Source organism: Uloborus diversus, chromosome 5 (assembly GCF_026930045.1).
Source record: "Uloborus diversus isolate 005 chromosome 5, Udiv.v.3.1, whole genome shotgun sequence".
NCBI classification, from domain to species: domain Eukaryota; kingdom Metazoa; phylum Arthropoda; class Arachnida; order Araneae; family Uloboridae; genus Uloborus; species Uloborus diversus.
Window position 1 is genome coordinate 160382355 of NC_072735.1, and position 17781 is coordinate 160400135.

Sequence of the window (17781 nt, forward strand, 5' to 3'; positions counted from 1 at the left end):
GATACAGGAACTTTCTTCACGTGTATTTTCAATATTAAAGTTACAAAAAAATGCAGTTTTACATAGCTCTCGATAATGTTAGGAGAAAGGGAATTCTTCCAGAAATGAAGTCTTGAAAACGCAATCGTAGCCCATTTCTTATTACACTGGGGATAGGAACCGGAACTTTCCACCCGAATTTTTTCGAAATTGAAGTTACAAAACCACAATTTTACAAGATCTTAGATGATATTAGAGATAGGTTCAAAGGCTCTCCTGGATATTTTTTTTAAGGGAAACACGAATATAGGACCCTTTGAATTGAAGTTCCAAAGAGTGATAAGTAAAAAGTAATCGCCCCTCCTTGAACATATACTGGATCCGCCCCTGTATGTTAGATACTTCATTAAAACAAAAGTAAAATCAAATTTGCAGTAGAATGAAAAAAAGAAGGGTAAAAGAAGATGTGTGTTCTTAACATAAAAATAAGCAGAATCGCAAACAAGAATGGCGCATCATTTGCAATAAAATGGCTCATTACTACTTAAGAAAAAGTACCCACAACTTAACTGTTATTAGCTGATAATTGGGGAAAAGTAAATGAATGTGGGAATGTGTTATATCTGATTTTGAGTTATACATAAGCAGTTTCATGTCCTTGTGGTCGAGTACTGGAGACTGGCCGACTACTGGAGCACTTACTCTATTCAGCTTCCTAAGAATATTTACATTCTCTCCCAAGCAAAAAAAAAAGAGAAGAATTAAAAAAACAAATGAAAAGAATTTTTAAAAAGAACTTACAATCAAAACTTAAATCACCACTATCTAATAGAGGACTGAGACTTGGTTCTTCATCACTATTTTGGAAGATTTCATTAAAGCTTCTTTCATTAGAAATACCTGAAATGTATAAGGCAGGATATGATATAAAAATAACTTTTTTTCCTCATATGCATGTACGCAAATGTATTTTTCAAAATTTTCTGTTGCCGGGGTCTGGCAAGAAGAATTTTACGTCGGTCTCTTTCTCACAAAATATTCACAAAAAACCGATCAACCAGAATGTACCTTTAACAAAGTTCCAATCCATCAAAATGGACCTCTCAAATTATTTACTGAAAAAGCAAAACTGAAACCAAAATAACTCATTTTTCCCTATATAAGTCGACATATTTTGTAATCTTTTTAAGTTACATTAGGAGTATCAGCTTGTACATGGATGAGCTAATTTCGCATTAAAAAAAAAAATGGCACACATCTATGATGCTTGAGCAAGCAATAGATCACTAATACTACAAAATATAGCGTTTGTTGTTTGTTTCTTCAAATGAAACTAACAACTGAAGGTATTTGTTTTGTTTATGGAACTTTTCTAATTTGTTTTATCATAGCCGAATCAAAATGGTTAGCAAGTGGAGTTGTTGTTATAGATTTCTACAGCTTGATGTTCGCACTTAAGGACTTTTCTCCCTGCTCATGATTTAAACAATAATAATCTATTTATATAAAAATCAATGTCCTGAGATAACATATATATATATATCAACGCACAGCCAATACCGCTGATACCTCAGACTAGAAATTTGGCAGGCATGTCCACATGGTTACGAAAGTATCCACTAAGAAAGGATTTTTCGAAATATCGATTAGTTTGGGAGAAATTAATTAAAACCCCTTAATTTCGGCGTAATTAAAACCTGTTATTGAAATTCAAATCCCTTATTTTCGAAGGCTTTCCTCCATTCAAATCATTATTCAGTAAATTACCGCCCATTAGCCAGGGCTAAAACAGAAATACTTGAAATACACCGCCAGCTCAGTCATTTCCAGCCGAGGACTGCAGTTTCGTGCTTATTAGCAGTGCTAATAAGCACGAAACTACGTGAAATACACCGCCAGCTCAGTCATTTCCAGCCGAGGACTGCAGTTTTGTGCTTATTAGCAGTGCTTATTAGCAGTGCTAATAAGCACAAAACTGCAGTCCTCGGCTGGAAATGACTGAGCTGGCGGTGTATTTCACATTATTCAGTACTTCATCTCAACTTTTGGTCGATAGCGAATTTTAAATTTGATATTGTTTTCTCACATGGTTCTTCGAGGCTTTTCTCATGTCAAACAATAATATTTACGACTTTTGCTTTCTCCTTTTGAATTTAAAAGAGTGCAGTTTCCTTAAAAGTTAGCTTTGCAATAACCGTTAATAAGTCACAAGGACAGACATTAAAAGTAGCAGCGATTGATTTAAGAGAAGACTTTTTCACACGGCCAATTTTATGTAGCTTGCTTCAGTGTCAGTTCATCAAGCAGCTTAATAATTTTAGCAACAGAAAAAAAACCCAAAAATGTTGTATACAAATAACTTCTTGCTTAAACATAGTTATAACAATAAAATATGAATGGCCTGTGTTTGCAAAGAAAATCAATGCTTTAAAAGGATCATTAATGACAGTTAAGGATCGGTTAAAGACAAGGTAATATTTCTAAAGAGTCCAGGGGCCTCGGGACCCTCCCAAAATTAGAAAAATTATAGATAAGTAATTATTATAGGGAGTTTTCTTAACTAGGTGCACCAAACACTGTTATCCCATGTTAATTCCATTACCCGAGCAATGCCGAGTATGGGAATGCTAGTAATAGCATATATCAACATATTAGAACTGTAAATGGATAGCTAGACATGGGGAATAAATGATTGCTTCAGATAGGATTACAGTGAAACCTCTCTGAGTGGCCACCCTTGTTTAGCGGCAACCCCTGTTAGTGGGCAGTTTGGCGCGGCGCGAAATGTTTAGCCTATGCGTAACTCAACTCTTCAGAGCGGATTACTTATTTTTCAACTGTACACATGACTTTACCTAAATTTAACTGCTTTTCAATATCATTAGTGTTTAATTTTGACTGCAGTTACTTGTGACAGGAAAAGTTTCAAATTGCAAACTAATTATCTGAGTTAATGAATATAACTAAATGAAAGTGCTAGATCTTTTTTAATTATTTACAAACTCTTGATTTTTTGAAGATTTTAGAAATCAAAATTGGTTGAGGGTACTTATAACGGCGATTGAATACAAGAATGTTCTAACAAAATTACACAAATATCAAGAACTGACAAGAGTTACTTAAATTCAAAAATTTCTTTTATTAATTTTAGACTGTAAGAAAAGTCATGTCAGTTAATTTAATTATTCAATATTGTAGTCTAATCAATAATATAATTGAAAATAATATAATCAATAACATAATTTAAATATAGATTTTAAAGTGAAAATAAAATTTCAAAACAAATCATAGCAGCAGATATGATACAAAGATAATATTGTAATTACCTGAATTGAAATTAACATCATTTCTAAGAATAGGTGGGTTTTCACTTATGCTTGAAGTCGGAAAACCTAAATTGGAATACATTGCAGATACATACATAAGCAAAATGGTTTCAAAATAAGAATAAAACCACAAATAATGATTAACATTTTTACAGTAAAAAGTTTAACAACGAAAATAAAATTTATTCTAAAGGTTCTATTAGATATACTGTACTGCACTTTCTTATGCATTAAACCAGACATTCTGCAAACATACTTTGAATTTTATAGTGCATAACAGAGGCGATTTTTAGTAAAAGGATTTTCATCACAAATTTAATAAAACAGGGTATCTGCTACATTTCAAGTTTTGAAATTCATGACTTTCCCTGACTTTCCATGACTTCTGCATGTAACTTTCCATGACTCACAAAATGCAATTTTTCCAGAAAAAACATTAATTTTTTCAAATGTGTTTCATGAAAATAAAATTGCAATCATCTGATCTATGATTTGACATATGTTTGTAAAAATTCAAATTAAAGTAAAATGTAACTAGCTCAGCTACCATTATAACTAAAAATCAATTTATGCAACAATGACTAGTGATACACAAGAAATAATTCGAGTTTCAACTTGATTATTTTGCTACAATTACATACATTTACCAATCTAAAATTTCTGGAAATATTTTTTAGATTCAATAAATTATACAAAATTTTTATAAAAGGCAAGAATTCATATGAAAACAAATCTATTATTTATTCTCAGAAAAAAAAAGTGATAAACAAGAATTTTTCAATCTAAAAATACTGAAAAAAAGTTTTAGTTGCAAAATGATTTTTCAAAATAAAAGCTTTAAACATACAGCAATAATGATGTAACTGCTATGCTAGTGAACAGCGAAGCATTTAAGCTTGATTTTTTTTCTCTTGCATTTTTTAAAATAAATATTTTATTTATAAAAAAAATAATGAATCTAAAACTTTTTTTAAAAAGCTAGTAGTTTTCTAAAAAAATCTGTGACTAGCAATAATTTATTAAATACTAAAATTATGTTCACGATAAATAAAATAAACAAATAATCAGAAAAAATATAATATATTAAATAACTTACCAGGCATTACTGCCAAAGTTTTAGGACAGGCTACAATATTGAAGAAACTCCCGATTGAAAATTCTCTGATTTCTGTATTTTATCATTGTCCTAAGCGCCCTAAATTAATTCTTTAGATCAATTTTATTTTCTAAAATGTTTATTAACTTAAGACACTGCTAAAAATGAATGATAATTTTTATGAGTCTCTTAAATCAACTCGGATGCAAATGACTTAACATTTTTGAGTTGAATGAGAGTGATAAAATTAGAAATAAACAAGTCCTTAACTAAACTACACAATTAGACAAATAAGGAGGTTAAAAATAATACTAAACACAAAATTATAAACGTCCAAAAGTGGAATAACATAGCTAAATACGAGCGAGTATTATAGAAGCAAATGCAATCGGATTTCAAAATGTGTGAAAAATCAGGGCTGACAGCAAAAAGCGTAAGAAACGGCTAATATGCTTAAATTTTGCACGTAAATTGAATTTGATAAATATTTTTGAAATAAAATCCATGACCAGATGTCAGTTTCCATGACTTTTGAGCATTTTTTGCTGAAAATCATTGACTTTCCATGACCAATTTCGATTATAGTCGAAATCCATGACATTCCATGACTTTCCCTGACTTTTCATATGTGCAGACACCCTGTAAAAATTAACCAAACTTCATTAAATCTGTACCTCAGAACCAGACTAACGTAAGTCCAAAAATGGCGATTTTCAGTTTATTACTGAAATGCTTTACCCAAAACTTTTAATAGTCCACTTACATCCCTTTGCTTCTCGCTGCCTAAAATGTTCTTTGTTACTTCTCGCAAATGCCACTCAATTCTCTCCACCTATGACACTAGATTTTTTAAATATTGCGATTTGAAATGCTTTTGATTTTATACAGTGGTGGTCAGAATTATAAGGACAGGCAGAAAATTGCACATTAAAAAGAAATTTAAAAAATTCAGTGACATTTATACACAAAATGCTTTTTTTAGGCTAGAAATCATTGTGGAGTGCAGAAAATTTGAAAATACAAAAAACAATATTTTACCGTGATTAATTAAAAAAATGTCATTGATAAAACTGGACAAAATTTTAGGACGACTAGTGTTTTGCATTGAAAACTTGTAGTAATCAATAAAATCCTCCTCTTTTTTCAGTCATTTTTATCAGTCTTGTGTCATGGAAGTTGAAGAATGTTTTTAGAAATTTTTATCCTGGCTTTTTTGATGGAGAGAATGAGTTTTTGCTTGTTTCGATATTGAATATCATTTTTTTTCATACTTCGGGTGCCAGAATGCCGCACAAACTTTACATTAAACTTAGATCGAAACTTTTGTCTGGCTAGTACAGAAATTTCATAAAGTAAGCACAAAGAAAACCTTTTGAGGTTTGAAAAACATGTAATTAGGCATTATCCTGCTGAAACAAATTGTTTAAACTTATAGTTAAAGGTGCTTTTTGTTTAAAAAGTATTGTTCAGTACATAAAGATTACTCTCAGAATTCATTCTGCCCTGCACAAAAAATATTGGTATAGTTTCTGTCTGTGCGAAACTTCTTCAGACCATTACTGACTAGTTTCCAAATGTACGCTTTGAGATTTGCTTTTTCCTTCCCTAGTATTATACCGGAAGTAGCAAAAACCACCTAGTCCATACCAATTAAACTTTTTCTCATCAAAAAAGATTACGCTGTTCAACTTTTTATCCAAAACAAGGCATTTTTGGGACGTTCGACTCTTGGTCTCTAGTGAACTTTTTTAAGAGTCGGTTGTGACATTAGTTTCACTTTATAAAACTTTTTCTCTTTTTGTAAATTATGTTGAACAAATCGAGAACTGCATCATAACTTGAATTCCCATCTAATATCTCATGATGTTTGTTTTTTAGAGCAAGCTCCTCTTATTATCAAGTGTTTCACATATGCAGAAGCAGAGGATTTCTGACCTGTTCGTCTTTGTGGTCCTTATTTGCCAAGATTTTGGAGAAAACTCTAAATAACCAATCTCAGTCTATTCAGATTAGTTGTTATTTGAGGTACAGTAAGTTGTGAAGTTTTTCAATCAACTATTTTCCTGTTCTCAAATTATTTAAGTTTAGTACCTAGTGGCATGACCGTAAATATAGAATGTGACTTCCCCAATCGCTTACTAAGTATTTATATCTTTATGTAGCACAGTTAGCAGAACAAAAAACAAACAAATTTTGATTTTAAAACACACAAATCTAACTGTTCTTACAATTTTGTCCATATTAAAGGCATGTCCGAATTCAAACTTCATTCTATACATACGAAATTCTTTTGTATTTCCAAAAAAAGTAATTAAAAATGTTTCCTTAACCATTAGTTTCCAGTCATAAAATTTGCACAACTTTCTGACCAAATACAGCCAAGATTTGGGAATTTTTCAATACTTTCAATATACTTTCAATTTTTCTCACCCCTGAATGAATGTTGAGTTTTTTTTCGACCCGACTACATGTGGATATATGCCTAGGAACCTACAGACACCCAAAATATCCATTTTGACGACCCCCGAGTTAATTACAATGAATTTTCTCGTGACGTCCGTATGTATGTGCCTATGTATCTCGCATAGCCTAAAACGGTACGACCTAGAAAGTTGAAATTTGGTATGTAGACTCCTAGTGGGGCCTAGTTGTGCACCTTCCCTTTTGGTTGCATCGGATGTTCCTAAGGGGGTCTTTTGCCCCTTTTTGGGAGGAAATCATTGTTAATTTTGATGTAAACTCAAGTGGTGTTATAACTTGTTGGAGACTTGGCGATATATCGCCAGTCTTTTGGTCGCCAAGTTTTGTTGCCAACTTGGCAACAAATTTGGCGATTTTCTTTTTTTTTTAATTTTAAATTTGGTTTAAATTTTGCCACTGTTGGTGATATTTAGAATGTACACTATTGAATCACATTAAAATTGCCAATAATGCGGAAATGACATTAAATTGGAGTAAACGGAAGTCATGTGGTGCACACATCAGCTCGTTTCCTTAGTAATTATGCAGATACAACATTTATACCTTAGTAAAGCAGCATATTTAATAATGTAGCAGGTATTGTAACAGAGTACTAAAATTAGTTTACCTAAATACCTACTATTAGTTTACCTACTACTTAATATAGGTCGATATGAAAAACTAAAACAACTTTGCATAAATGTTCAAGTGAATATTCAGCTTTTTTTACTTAAATTTCTATTTAAAATGCAAATTCTTAAAAAATGAAATGCATGTAAAATATTCATATCTAATTCTTTTATGCAAAAAAAAAAAAAAAAAAAAAAAAAAACCTTTTCATTCTGTGGCCCATTTATATTTGTTTAAGTATTGTCTGCTGTCAAAATTATCTCCATGCTTAGTAAAAATGAATCTAGAAAATAAAACATTATAAATGATAGCATCAACACATTCTTTGAACATAAGAACAGAAAATTATTATGGTTTATATACATATATAAATATATATACAGTTTTGAATGTCCGAAATTTTGAAAATGGTATTTTTCAGAAGGCAGATTCTGTTAGATTTGTATTAACAAAATAAAGAGGCAGCAAAATTCAAATAAAGCAGATGTTTTCAGTATTATTTAATGATACATTAAGCGTATTTTACTAAGCTAATTTTGTCATATCTGTGCAGATACTCATAAAAATGACTAGTAATAACCACTTACGGTGGAATAAACCTGGTACAGTGTAACCTGTGTGTAACGATACTGTCTATAACAATAAACCTGCCTATAGCGACATTTTCCTTGGTCCCAGCAAAATGTCAGCATAAATAATCAAACTGTCTATAACAATATTTTTTTAGGTCTCAATAGTATCTTTGTAGACAGGTTTTACTGCAAACGAAAAGGTTTTGAAGAGAAAATTTGCCGCAGCTACATCTATTAATTTTAAATAAAGACTTTTACAAAAATATGCTCTTATGTAGGTTAGATAAGTTATTTACGAAACAACTACCGCAAGTTGAGCATTTAATTAAGTCATAAATCAAAGAAACGAGTTACAAAACTTTAATCATCAATTTATCATTTTAAGCTCTACTGCAGATACCACATCTGTGCTTAGCACAGCAGTTTACTTTTTTGTAATATGCAATACTAAAATAGCATGAAATTACTCACTTGGAGGATTGTTCATCAGATACTCCGAAGGACAAGGTTTGATGACATTGAAATGTGATAGATCATCATGTGGATGTGGTTCTAATTTTCTCTTTTTCCAAACAAGGTCTTCAGTTTTATTGGAGGAAAAAATAGCATTTTAGCATTCTGACTAATAAGTTTTTTATATAAAAGTAACAGTGAGCAATTACTATAGGTTACCATTATTTTTTGAAACAAATTTGTTCATTATAACAAAACACAAATGCTAATTGTAAATAAAGCAGTATTGGTCAAATTTTTTTGCAACAGACCAACTTTTATTAAAAGTTGAATCAATTTCAGAAACAGGTCATTACAATTTTTTTTCCTTGTTTTCTTTTTTGCAATCCCTTAAAACCATTTTGGGTCGTTCTTCAAAAAGTGTACTTTTTCTGTCACACACCTTTTACAGTAAAAGAAGGAACAATTCATTTAACAATGCTTTTTAATTTCATTGAAAATATATCTATTTAAACCTGCCAGCAATTTTTTAACATTAATTTTTATTTTAATATATTTTTGGTTCACAACATGTGAATTCTCACTTCTGTGGCATGTCACGCACCTGGTGTGTTGCGTAATAAAGCGATCAAAAGTACCGTATTTTCGGGAATTAGCGCCGCACCCGGTGTATGCGCCGCATCGTAACATTTTCTACTCAAAAAAAAAAATTTAATGTAAGCGCCGCACCCATTATAAGCGCCGCTCCCGTCATTAAACAGCTTAAAAGCACAGTTAGTAGTAAAAAAAGGCTGGAATGAAATGTAAATAAAAGAAATATTTTTAATTAACCTAACAATAGAAATTTTTACTATTAATATAATCTAAATACCTGGGAAGGAGACATTGGTTGGTTATCCAGAGCGCGGGACGCGGACCCTTCTCCTCATAGCACTCCACGTTTTTTTAAGTGGTCGGCGCCACTATAGGCACGATGTGATCAGTGGGTCGCATCCACTATAGGCACGCTTTGATAAGTGGGTCGCATCCACTACGGATCAGCGATTCAGAATCCGTCGAATTCACTCTCCTCGCTGTCCGACGCAAACAGCCCCAAGAAGCCTTCATCTTGATAACTTACGATGTTTAAACGAAAAGCCGAAGGGCTAAATTTCGTAAGTCAGTCAACAATGTTACATGCTTATACAAGCAGAGATAATATCACACAGTGGAAGGTGCAGAATCAAATATTAATGTGAAGAAATGAACATTGGAAACTCGTTAAAAATCTTACCAAAAATTTATTGGTCCATAGTAACTAAAATAAATATAACTAACAAAAATAAGTTCTTAAGAATAAAACCCTGGCCATAAGTGGAGGCGGAGTTCGCCTCCCCAACACCTATCGGACCTAACTCACAAGAGGCTGACGAACACAAAAGAAGAGAGAGAGAACGATTGGAATCGTTCACTATTTATACTTGCCTCATTTGCATATGATTGGGCATCAAAGGATGCCAATCTAAAACTGAAACTTTACACGTGCCGAAAGAGTTGAGAAGTTATTCTAATTTGAATAAAGTTAATTTTATATTACATTACATTAGGAATGAGAACGCGGATAAATATCGTTTACCGATGTCTATCATATCCCCCCTCCTCATTCAGTAATGTTATTAAACTTTAAATTTTTATACAATTTTAATAGATTTAAAAATAACCCAAAAAAATCCACAAAGGGCCAGGCTTAATCTTTTACAAAAATTCAACAATTCAACAATAAACAAATATGGATATATATCCATCATAATACATCATCCATCAGCAGCTGCAGCTCAATACATCACTGCTTATTTGATTGAAGTCCTTTCCCAAAAAAGTCCTTCTTGCCTATTGATGATCCACAGTCCAAGGAAATAGTAAGTCCAAGATTAACATTTCCACTGCAAACTATCTTGTCAAACTGTAATTGACAAAAATACTCGAAACAGTATCTTTGAAAATGATAGGCACAATGATTTTACAAATTTTTTTTTTTTTTTTTCACAATGACAAAATTATTTAAAACGCTTAGTTTCCAAAAATAAACTCTTGTCATTGAATCAAATTCCTCCATCTCAAAGATTAAACCAACGAGAAATTTGAAAAAGTATTTCAGTTGTTACGAAAATATTTATACTTTAATATCCCATTATATTTATTATACTAAACAATTTAACACCATTAAAAACTAACAAAATATTTGTTCACAAAAACGATTCAGTTCAAAACGGGTCTGCGGCTTCGTAAAAATATCGGCCCTATTGGATTTACTGCCTACATGTTTTACGGTAAAAATGTCCCGTTGAATCAAATCACGAACAAAAAATAATTTTTATCAATATGTTTTGTACGGTGATTTTCAATCGGAGATTTAACAAAGTCAATGGCCGATTGATTATCAACGTACATTACAGATTTAATTTTACTTTTTCTAACAATTCCCCAGCGTAAACATTCGTTTAATACACGGTCAAACCACATAAGCTCTTTAGACACTTCACAAAGGGCCACAAACTCACTTTCCATAGTGGAAAGGCTAATACAACGTTCCTTGAAGGTTCGCCATACAATCGGCGCATTATCCAACAAAATTAACTGCCCCCCGAGTGAAGTTCGATCATCTCGATTAGCTGCATAATCGGCGTCAGAAAAAGCTATTAATTGGGTTCTATTACAATTTAATTTAAGTTTTAAATCTTTTGTTTGAAAAACATAACCCAGAAGTTTTAAAAGACCGTTCCAATGAATGACACCAGGGTTGCTTTGAAATTGACTGAAGATATTGACCGCATAACAAATGTCCGGTCTCGTTCTGCTCGCAATGAAAGAAAGACAACCCAACAAATTACGATAAGGAATCTTTGACATTTCAAATTTTTCATTTTCTGTATTAGGACAATTCGATTTCGAAAAAACAGTACCTTTACAAATCGGCAATGATGAAACCGGAAAATTAAAATGTTTGAACTTTTCAAAAACTTCAATGATATATTTCGTTTGAAACAAATTCAAACCATTTTCAGTTCTTTCAAATTCAACCCCTAACAGTTTTTTTCGTTTTTCCGAGAACTTTTAAGTCAAAATTTTTCCTAAGTAAATTTAAAACATGATTTAAATTCTTTTCTTTCCGTGCGAGCAAAACAATATCGTCAACATACAACAATAAAATGACACATGAATTATAAATATAAACACAATTACATTCTTCAAATTTCTGAAAACCAATTTTCAATAAAACACTGTTTATCTCAAAAAACCACATACGGCCACTCTGGTGCAAACCGTAAATTGCTTTATTAAGCTTACAAACTAGATTTTCTTTCCGTTCCGTTGCAAAACCCGGTGGTTGTCTCATAAAGATGCATTCTTTTAGAGGTGCATATAAATAAGCATTTTTCACATCGCACTGCAAATCGAACCAACCTTCTGATATTTTCAAGGAAAAGAAAAATCGAACCAATGAAAAATGAATCGTCGGACTAAAAGTCTGGTCGTACGATTCAGGGGATTGTGCATATCCCTGAGCAACAAGTCTCCCACAATATCTAACAATTTTTCCCGATTCATCTCTTTTAACATTGAAAACCCATCTCGATCCGATTGGTTTTTCATTTGCAGGCAAAGGTTTTAAATCCCACACTTTTCTAGAATGCATAACTTCTAATTCATCCCTCATTGAATCTAACCACTGGTCCTTTTGCTTAGATTTAAGAACCTGTTTGTAATTCTTAGGAATTACAATTTCATCATCTAGTCATAAGTTACATAAATTTAAATGAACAGTTTGATCAGAAATTTCACCTTGATATAAATTTTTACCATTAAAATCAAATAAATGTGGCTTAAACAAAATAGCATTTTTAGAACAATATTTTTCAACATCATTTAAAGAACATAATCGTTTAGAAGAATGTTTCTCATAAAAATAAATATCAGTACGAGATTTATCTGACCTTGGGATTGCTTTCCTCACCCATTCTGTTTCACGCAGCTGGGCGCGTGGTGGGTTTTCCCCATTTTCACTCAAGTCAGAATTCGAATCTGATTCATCCCCGCTCGTCTCGCTTTCACTCTCATCATAAGATAAGAATTTAGACGGCGTACTCGGGCTTTCACTTCCGTTATCCGATTCGGAATTCGATTCATTTTCTGAATTTTGAGAATCTGATTGAATATTTGACCATTTGAGACAGGGACCCAGCACAGCTCCACTAGAGTCACTCTCTGATATATTTTTAAAAGCTTCTTTGTAATACACATTTTCATTAAAATTTACATTTATACTTTCAAAAATTTTTCCGCTTTCGGGAATCCAGATACGAAAACCCTTAGTGTTAAATGCATAGCCCAAAAATATACCTTTTTTGGCTTTAACATCAAGTTTATGTCTTTGCTGACGGGGTGTTCCAAGATAACACAAAACACCGAAAGGTTTGACGTGCCTAGCACTTGGCTTACGTCCACCATATAACTCAAAAGGTGTTTTAGTTTGTCCTGAGTGACAAATCCTATTCCAAGTATAATTGAAATAATGCATAGCATCCGGCCAAAATCTTTTACTTAGCCCGCTTTCTTCCAATAATACTGTTGCTGCATTAGCGGCTGAGCGATTGTACACTTCGGCCAAACCGTTCATCTCTGGACTGAAAATATTGGTTAACTCGTGTTTTATACCGTTATCCAAACAATAATTGTCAAAAACTTTATTTACGAATTCTCCCCCGTTGTCAGTTCTAACAGCTTTTACTTTAAGATTTAAAAATCTTTCAGCACGCTTTATGTGCCTTATAAAAATTTCTGGTACTTTGCTCTTTTCACTAATTGGATACAAAGCAGATTTACGTGAAAAATCATCAATGATTGATAAATAAAAACGTTCCCCCTTATTTCCCTTAATATTACATGGACCCCACACATCAGCATGAAGTAATTCAAGGGGACATTTAGACCGTATTTTACCTATTGGTTTAAATGAAACACGTTTAAATTTACCAATTTTACAATTTTCACAATCTATTTTTACGTTTTTGAATTTAGGCAGGCCATGGACACACTCAAATTCACCGCTCTTTCTGATACTATCGGTGTTAATATGTGCCAGCCTTCTATGCCACAATTCTAATTTTTCTACATTAGAGCATTCAATTTTCTCATTTTCGAAATGATCATTACTTTTATTTAGTTTTATACTTTCTTGATACGATTTATTATACAAAATTTGAGGTTTTACAAAATAAATGCCATTTCTTAAAATTGCTCTAAATATAAATCCATTTCGACCAGATATCGCCACGGAGCCGTTTCCCCCTTCAAACTTAGCACCCCCCTTATCGAATTTAGTACCCGATAACAAATTTTGACGTAGATTAGGAGAGTACATTACATCTTTTAAAACAATGATAGTATCATCAAACTTTAATTTCACAGTTCCCATCCCCAAAATGGGGAAAGTTTCATTTCTAACGGCTACAGCCATTTCTTTGTTTCGCAATGGTTTAAAGTCCTCAAACGCACTACGAATGTTGACGAAATGATGGGTGGAACCAGTGTCGAAAATAAATTCATTTGGGTCTTCTGATACTTCATTTAGATGTACTTCGGAAATGAAAAAGTTCTGGTACTCACATGTTTCCTTTTCCACTGATGGGGAACTGCACCTCGCAGTTTTCTTGTTCGCCTTCCTCTTGTTCCGAATTGGTGATCTTGACTTTCTGTTTCGTTGTTCGAGGTCCTTGTCAAGCCTCTTATATTGACACACATTTCGCTTGTGGCCGGGTTTATTACAGTTAAAACAAATTAGTTTCCCTTTTACTCCTTTCTTGTCAAAATTACCCGGTTTCTTTACAAAGTTAGCTCTGCCGATAATTTTATCGTCCTCATCTTTTAGTCGAATTCGCGATTCCTCGGCAATAAGTTCGCTGACTACTTTATTAAATGTGAATTCCTGTGCAGTAGTTCTAAGAATAACTTGACAAATATTGTCAAATTCTGAGGGCAAATGACGCAAAATTTGAAAAATCAAATAATTTTCAGAGAAATTCGCGTCTATAGCCTTAATTCTTTCGAAAATTTGCCGAGTACGGGCAGCGAAAAGATTTATCGACTCTTCCTCTTTTATACGACATTGGGATAACTCTGAAAACAATGTCATGTGCTGACAACGATTGTCAGGAAAGAAGTGATCTTTCAAAGCCTTCCAGGCATCAGCCGCGTTGACCTGATTTTTGATTATCTTTTTGAAATTTTTCTCCAAATTTAAATAAATTATGGATAGAGCCACATCCTGTCGATTTTGAAAATTACGAATCTCTTGCTCAGTAGCCTTTTTTTCATCATTAGAAAAAGGTTCCTTTTCAATGCCATTAACTATCTTCCATAAACCTCGTTCCATTAGGACAAATTTGATATCAGATGACCAACATACATAGTTGTCAGACCTTAATTTTTCGATAGGAACACTCTGGGATGCCATGATTGATAAGAATATGAAACACGCCAAAAAATAAAAAAACCTAATTTAAAAAAAAAACAACCAACAAAATCTCAAAATATCCCCGAAAAAAAAACCTAAATAGTGCAACTGTTACAGCTTCCCCCCTGGAACAAGTCCAGGTCTTCCGCTGAATTTAGCAGCCACTATTCTGCCTAACACCAAACCAACTATATCCCCCCATAAAATGCAAACGAAACATCTGAGAAAAAGTTTACACTACACATGGCTTAAAGATTCGATACAAATTTCCAAAAAGTAAAAGAAAAGCTTCTATTTTCACAGTTTTCATTCAACGCCGATGCGGGGAAAACAATTTGAAAAGATTTCCAAACACTTGTCATCTACTGATTCAGCAAAAAGACAAGTCAGTTACAACATTCCATTTCATCACAAAAACACGAAGTCTAATACTCTACTCTGCTGACAATTCGAAAACATCTTAATACATTCATATTACTCATGATACTGAACACGTAATTATTATGATACAATTGGGTAGGGCTGGGCCCATAACCCTTATGATAACTTACGATGTTTAAACGAAAAGCCGAAGGGCTAAATTTCGTAAGTCAGTCAACAATGTTACATGCTTATACAAGCAGAGATAATATCACACAGTGGAAGGTGCAGAATCAAATATTAATGTGAAGAAATGAACATTGGAAACTCGTTAAAAATCTTACCAAAAATTTATTGGTCCATAGTAACTAAAATAAATATAACTAACAAAAATAAGTTCTTAAGAATAAAACCCTGGCCATAAGTGGAGGCGGAGTTCGCCTCCCCAACACCTATCGGACCTAACTCACAAGAGGCTGACGAACACAAAAGAAGAGAGAGAGAACAATTGGAATCGTTCACTATTTATACTTGCCTCATTTGCATATGATTGGGCATCAAAGGATGCCAATCTAAAACTGAAACTTTACACGTGCCGAAAGAGTTGAGAAGTTATTCTAATTTGAATAAAGTTAATTTTATATTACATTACATTAGGAATGAGAACGCGGATAAATATCGTTTACCGATGTCTATCACATCTAACTCCGGACTATTTTCTCCATCGTCGGAATCGCCATCTTCCTCCGCTACATCCAGGACTGGGGGAATTATTCCTGCCTGCGCGAAGCCGGAAATGATGGTGCTAGGCTTCACAGCATTCCAAGCTGCATCCACCCACTTGGCCACTTCTCCGAACGACGCTTTCCTGAGGTTGCCGCCCTTCGTGTAGTCGTGAAGACCGTTTGCCATCCATGACTCCCATTTTTGCCGCATGTGGCACTTGAAGGCATGATTGGGAGCCAAATCCAACGGCTGCAATTTCTTTGTCAGCCCACCCGGGATGACGGCTAGGGAAGCCGAACATGTCCGAGCCCCCTCCTTCACAGCGTCGGTCTTGTGCGCCGATGGAGTCGAAAATTAGCATGCCACTCGGCTGGAAGAAAGAGCCTTTTCTCTTGCGCCAAACTTCGTTGAGCCAGTCCAACATCAGAGGCTCATTCATCCAGCCCTTCTCGTTGCAGCGTATAACGAGGATCGATGGGAAGGTGTCCTTGGGGAGTGTTTTTCGCTTAAAGATAAGCATAGGTTTTAACTTCTCCCCGCTGGCTGTACAGGGCTCAGAGTCGACTTTTCCAAAATTTTAGGGGAATTTTAGGAACTTTTTGACAAAATTTTAGGAAAATTTTAGGGGCATTTTGAGTTACAATCTCCTTTAAACAAGCAGCTTGACCATAATTTATTAAACAACAACCAAACTTAAATAAATGTTATCTCACAGCATGCATAAACTACTTACTTCAATTACTTCTGTAAAAAAAAAAAGCAAAAAGAAAAGCAAAATAATTTTTTAACCAATTTACATTACATATTAAGGTAAACAATATTTAAACTAAATCATAATTTAAAATATTAAGTATAAATACATTTTAATCAGGGTTGACAGGTTTCTGCCGAGGCGGTAAAAACCACTGGTAGAAACCGGTTAAAACCGGCATGGCAAAAACCCCTTTCTGCCACATTTATGGCAGAAACTCAAAAAATGACATAAATGTAATTCCTGACATACGATATAAAATGTATAAGAAAAATAATTAAATATTAACCCAAATACAATTTATTTACAACACTATCACCATTCAAAATCAAATTTTACATTGTTTTCACACTGCAGCAGCCTGTAACAAAATACAAGTTTTGACACTGTTGCTAAACCTAAACAATTTCTCAATTTGTTGTGCACAAAGGAGAAATTTGAGAAGATTCTTTCAATTCCAGCAGAACTAGCTGGCATTATCATCAAAGAACAAGCAAGATTCACAAAACTTTCATCTATAGCACATTTTTTCAAATTGAACCACCATGCCGTAGCTGGCGTAGTTGTTATAACTTGATTGAAAAAATAGGTTTCGGGAAAAGGGGCCAATTTGTTTTGTAAAGCTACGGTATAAGGTACATAATCAGGGTTAATATTTGTGGGTAAAGTTCGGGCATTTCTTCTTGATTACATGATAAATTTACTCCCAAATACTTTGGATGGGGCATATAGGCTAGTAAATGGTTATCAGTAACTGCTTGATTAAATCTGTGCATCACTTCCTTCTCAAAAGCACACATAAGAGCGTCTTTTGTTAAATGAATCCAAACATCGCAATCATCTGCAATTGAGCAGTTTTCTTTTTGAACTGAATCCAGAGCAATAGTAACAGGTTTTATCTGCAGCAGCAAGTGTTTAACTTCTTTGTAAATCAT

General features: G+C 33.3%; 1 protein-coding gene across 1 annotated transcript in view; it reads right to left on the reverse strand.

The window, feature by feature from the left end:
• LOC129223223 (nuclear factor NF-kappa-B p105 subunit-like) overlaps window positions 1-17781 on the reverse strand; it is an 89321-nt gene that overhangs the window by 22092 nt on the left and 49448 nt on the right. Inside the window, exons 9-11 of the mRNA XM_054857788.1 lie at window positions 8535-8642; window positions 3306-3371; window positions 781-879 (exon numbers count right to left, since the gene is read on the reverse strand). Of these exons, the coding sequence (XP_054713763.1) occupies window positions 781-879; window positions 3306-3371; window positions 8535-8642 (273 nt within the window). The remainder of the gene's footprint in view (window positions 1-780; window positions 880-3305; window positions 3372-8534; window positions 8643-17781) is intronic.